General features: G+C 30.1%; 1 protein-coding gene across 1 annotated transcript; it reads left to right on the top strand.

Moving 5' to 3' along the window:
• Positions 1–4840: 4840 nt before the first annotated feature.
• Positions 4841–5635, top strand: J4E85_010729 (uncharacterized protein; the record flags this gene model as incomplete). Its single annotated transcript, XM_051474935.1, has 3 exons — positions 4841–5153; positions 5257–5373; positions 5478–5635. The coding sequence occupies 3 exons, from the start codon at positions 4841–4843 to the stop codon at positions 5633–5635; spliced, it is 588 nt and encodes a 195-aa protein (XP_051321377.1).
• Positions 5636–5781: the final 146 nt, after the last annotated feature.

Here is a 5781-nt window from a genome sequence, read left to right on the forward strand (position 1 = left end):
TATATTAATAAGGTAGTTAACTATTATATTAAGAAGTGTTATAAAAACTTTATTACTAGTTATAAAGATATATAATAGTATAAGGTTAAGTACACTAACTTACTAGACTAAAACACTAATTCTCTATAGTAGAATTACACTAATCTCTAGAGAGCTAAAGAAGTAGTATAGAACTTTTATAATTAATATTCTTATAAGTCTACGCTATATAAGCTATACTATAACCTTACTCTATACCTTAATACTATCTTAGCGTATACCTTTAATAGCTACGCTAATAGTATTAGCGTTAATAGTATAGTAGAAGACTCTAATACTTACTAGGCTAATCTATTAGAAAAGATCTACTACAGCTCTAGTTTAGAAAGTAAGCCTTTAACGTCTAGCTATTCTAATACAGCTAGGTAAGGTAAGGTACTCTATAGTATTAACTATATATAGCATATTATAATAGCTCTATATTCTTCTACTACGCTACTATATTCTCTACTACGCTCTAGTATTTAACTCTAACCTTAACTCTAACTCTAACTTTAACCTTAACTCTAACACTAGTTCTAGTTAACTTAATAATACTCTATAGAGAATAAGATACGTTATAGGTATACACTAGAGAATAGATAGTAGAAGTATTACTTATATATATATTAGTATTACAGCGTTGCTATTAAGGCGCGTATACTATACGCTTATTACTATTAAGGCGCCTACGTTTAGAAGAGATTAATAATTACTAGTGTAACTATTTAGAGAAGAGAAGTAATATTATAGTTCTAGCTATACTTATAATATAACGTTATTACGTAACTAGCCTAATCTAATTAGGCTAGTTCTCTTACTAGCTCTAGAATATAAAGGTCTCTACACCTCTATATTCTACTCTATAGCTTATATTCTATTATATATCTATTTAATTATATCTCTTATAGTTAAAGTATATACTCTCTAGATATTAGCGCTAATACTCTAGGCTCTTAACTATTATAAGTAGCTTCTAGTTATACGTATTATAATTATACTCTACTATAATAAGCTTATATAAAAAGAAGTTAACTAGATACTATTAGTACTCTTTAGCTTTATTTAGTATATATTAGCTTAATATACTTATAATTGTACTACCTAAAATATCTATCTTAGCCTTAGTCTTTCTATCTTACTTAAAGTAAGTTAAGATAGAAATACTTAGAAAAGAGTCTTTTAGCTTCTAAAAGGCCTCTTTAGCTTTCTTATTAAGATTAAAGGCCTAACTCTTCTCTTTCTACTAGGCGCAGCTACTCTTAGCTACTTTTAGCCTCTTCTAGATTAGTTTAGTTAATAGTAAAGTAAGTTAAAAGAATCTAGTAATAAACTATCTATAGTAGTTTATAAAGCTAATAAATACCTAAATCTTACGCACTATACGTAGTTTAGGCTATTTTTAGATTATCTTAATTCTATTTTTATTAATTTATATTCTTTTAAGTAAAACTATATACTTAAGGTACTTAGTATACTAAATATACTACTTACACTTTAAAAGCTTTAAAAATAGCTTTACATTATATAATCTATATAAGACTTTCTTAATATAGCTCTTATACTTCTCTTTAGTATTAAAAAAGATAAGAATATTATTTAAGTATACTATATAAGTTATATTAATTAATTCTATAAGAACTTAATAGATATAAGCCTAGAACTACATAGAAGTATTTATAAAGCTAAAAAGTATTATAGTATACTTAAAACTACTATATCTTATATAGAAAGTAGTCTTCTACTTATTACTTTTCTTAATATATACTCTATAGTAAGCTTCTTTTATATTAAGTTTAGTATAAAATTTAGCGCTAGCTAATCTTTCTAGAAACTTTATAATAAGTAGTAAAAAGTACTAATTCTTAATAGTAACCTTATTAAGGTCTCTATAGTTAATATATAAGTATATACTACTATCTTTCTTCTTAGTAAAGAGTATAAGTGCCTCTACTAGAGACTTACTATACCTAATCTACTTTTACACTAAGTACTTATCTAAATACTTATATAAAAGCTTTAACTCTATCTTAGAAAAGTTATATAATAGCTAATAGAGCGCTATAGTTTTAGGTAGTAGGTTAATAGCTAAGTTTTATAGACTATAGTTAGTAAGAACTCTTAAGTTATCTTTTAATTTAAGATATATAAACTTAGCGTATTATAGAAGTAAACTACTCTCTTTAGTCTTTTCTAAGCTAAACTAAAGTGTTAAAGTAATAAGATAGCTATATACGTCTACTATAGAATTATATATAGTTTTCTTAAACTCTTCTACCTTTTCTAGCGCAATCTTTCTATAGATAGTTCTATTTTTAGACTTAGTACTCTAAAAGAGTAGCCTCTATATAGAGTAGCTAATCTTTAATTAATATATATCTATCTAGAGTAGATCTAAGTATACTTAATACTTATAGACCTTTATAATAATATATAAAATATCTTAGATTTCTTATTTTCTATAAAAATCTACTATCTCTATAGTTACTATAGTAGTACTATAAATTTTTAATTTTTTACTATTTACTCTATCTACTAATAGCTTAGATAAAAAGTAAACTAATAAGCTTTACTCTATAGTAAGTAACGCTAAAATAAAGTTTAACTAGAAACTTCTATTTACTAAAGTCTTAATAGACTCTAATTAGCTAAGTAATACTTTTACTATTAGTAGCTTTACTAGCTTTAGGTAAAGCGTATTATAAAGAAGTTCTAAGTTCTAGAATACTAGATCTAGAGTAATATAGGTAGCTAAGAAGAACTTTAGCTTTTTTATCTACTATCTTTTTTTAATCTCTAACTAGATAAGCTTTTAGAGTTTTTCTTAAACTTTAAATAGTCTCTTTAAAAGTGTTTAGTCTTATTATACTTTTAATAAGTTATATTAGAGTTTTTTAAACTATTTTAGTCTAATTTAGCTAGTTATAAGTTAAATTTTACTAAACTAGCTTTCTTAGCCTTTTTCTAGGTCTAAAAAGGCTCTAAAAAAAAGTTCTAAATCTAATAGCTATAGAATTTATTTTTATAAGCTAAATACTTAAAAAGTGTAGTAGTATACTTTATCTTACTCTAATAGTAGTAAGCTAAAGTATTAAGCTTAAAAACTATATTATAGTCTTTTAAGTCTTAAAGTAAGAGTTTTTTTTAAATATTAAAAAGAAAAGTACTTATAAAGTCTATATAGCGCTACTCTTTAGCGTAGTTATCTAGTTTACTCTAAAGCATATTAAGGTAGACTAAAAGAAAGTTAGAATTTTAATCTAGCCTCTATTTAGCTTATTTAAGCCTATTATAAGCTATAAAGTATTATAATAACTTAGAACTAAGTATATTAAGTATAACTATTTTAAGTTTCTTCTAGATAGGTATCTAAGACGTCTTAAGCCTTATATAGTTTTAGAAGTAGATATTCTAAGTAAAGTAAGTAGTTTTATCTAGAAACTTTATAGTAAAGTCTACCTTCTAAGTACTTATAAAGAAAGTAAAAAGCGCTTTTTTAAAAATAGTTTTATAATTATATACTTAGTAGTTATATTATAAGTAGTTATATATAGTAAATATTTTTAAGTTCTTAGAGCGTAAAGCTTTTAAGTTTAACTAGAGCTTACCTTTTAGAGCTAAGATATAGTAGAAAATATTCTTTTTAAGAGCTATATAGTTATCTATAAGTATCTTATACTTTAATTCTTTAAAATAGACTACGTCTTAGTAAGTATACTTTAATTATTTCTACTTATATAACTTCTTAAGTTTATAAATTAAAGTAGCTTATTTATTTTTACTTTTAGTAGTAGTAGTCTATAAAAGTCTAGTTAGCTCTAAAATAAACTCTAATAGCGCGTTACTATCTCTAATAATTAAAGCTAAGTTAGTAATATCTAAAAAGACTTCTAATAGGTTTATAAGTTTCTTAGTAAATAGTATTACTACTTTTAGAGATATAGAAGCTAATTTCTTCTAGTTATTATTTATTACGCGTAAAAATAGTATAGCTTACTTACTACTATATTATATTATGCTAGAGAAATCTACTTTAGAGCTTATTATATCTAAATAGCGTATATAAAAGTATTATAAAGTAGAGTAATTTAAATATTAAATAATAGAGTTAGTTAAATACTAGATATATAATATTAGACTATAATTAAGTATATTATTTTAAAAAAACTAAAAATAAATTACTACTAAGCTATAATAGTAATTCTAAGGTATTTATGCCTATAGCTAAGTTAGTCTAGGCTCTTATAGGCTAGAGTCTAACAATACTAAAACTATATAAATTCTACTAGTATTAATAATCTATAGTAGTATTTTCTAGCTTATAAGTTTAAAAGTATATAGTATTTTATTATTTACACTTATACTTATAACTAAATTTAAAAAGCTACTATTTAAGAAAATAATAAAAGTTAAGTAAAGTAAAAAAAAATTACTAGCTTAGACTTAAGAGATTAGTATTACTTAATTATAGGCATTTTATTTTACTAAGTATTAGTCTAGGCTATTTAAGTAGTTAGGTCTATATTCTAGAAATTTAAGCTAAAGGCCCTGCAACTCTTTGCTACAAGTACCGCCTAGCGTCACGTAAGGCTTCCCAGATGGACCTGATTAAATGCCAATGCCGACACCAGACTCATACCTATTGCTTTTACTATCTGACTCCCAGCACCAGAACGTCACTTTGACCTACCCGTGGACATTACCTACCATTCGCGCACCTATCCCTAACACCCGACGATAAGCAACAGCAACAGCACCCCCAACCCAACATTACCACCACCACCAGCCTTCCCCCAAACCAACAACCACCCACCCACTTACCATGGCCCTCGCCCCCGCCCCCCAGCCAATCGGCGTATTCCCGCAATTCTTCGCCGCCGGCCCCGAAACGCTCGTCCTAAAAGAAAAAGTCATGTCCCTCAGCGGCGACAGCTTCAGCATCAAACTCGCAAACGGGACTCCGGTTCTCAAAGTCGAAGGCAAAGTCATGAGCCTGACGGGGCGCAAGAAGATGTTCGATATGCAGGGTAACCACCTGTGTAGTATTGTGAAAGAGCATTTTCATATTCATTCCACGTATGTGGTTGAGAGTGCGGGTGGTGAGAAGATTATGGAGGTGAAGAGTAGTTTTAAATGTGAGTGCATGGGGTGTTTGTGGTGGGAAGGTGGGGAGGGGAGGGAGAGGGGAGAGGTTTGATATTTGATTCCAGAACGTATGTGGCTGACGATGAGACACAGTATTTGGAAGCAAAGCAACAGCAACATTCACGTCGCAAAACGGCAAGCAAGAAAGCCTCACTATGAAAGGCGACTTTTTCGATACTCAAGCTGATATCCTGGATGAGGCGCAAGGAGGTTCGTATCTCCCCCTCCCCTCCCTCCCTCCCTCCCTTCCCTTCCCCCATCTCAATCCCCATACCCACCCACCCCCAACTCCATACTTACCCCCCTCCCCTTAGGCCTCGTCGTCGCCCGCATCGACCGCAAGCTCCTCAGCGGCAAAGACATATTCTTCGGGCAGCAAACCTACGGCGTGCAAATCGCGCCTGGGGTCGACATGGCGCTCATCGCCGCACTGTGCATCTGCCTCGACGAGAAGAACAACGAGGGGTCGTAGAATAACTCGAAGAGGAAACAAGTGCCGTTTGTGTTTTCTTTGGCGAACAAGGCGACTAAAGGGAGGAGTGGTACGTGGATGAATCAGGCGACTAAGGGGAGGAGTGGGGCTTGGTGGGAGAGGGTGGAGGGCGTGGGGATGAGGAG

This window comes from Alternaria conjuncta (assembly GCF_024043145.1).
Source record: "Alternaria conjuncta strain BMP 0040 chromosome Unknown scaffold_25, whole genome shotgun sequence".
Lineage (NCBI taxonomy): Eukaryota > Fungi > Ascomycota > Dothideomycetes > Pleosporales > Pleosporaceae > Alternaria > Alternaria conjuncta.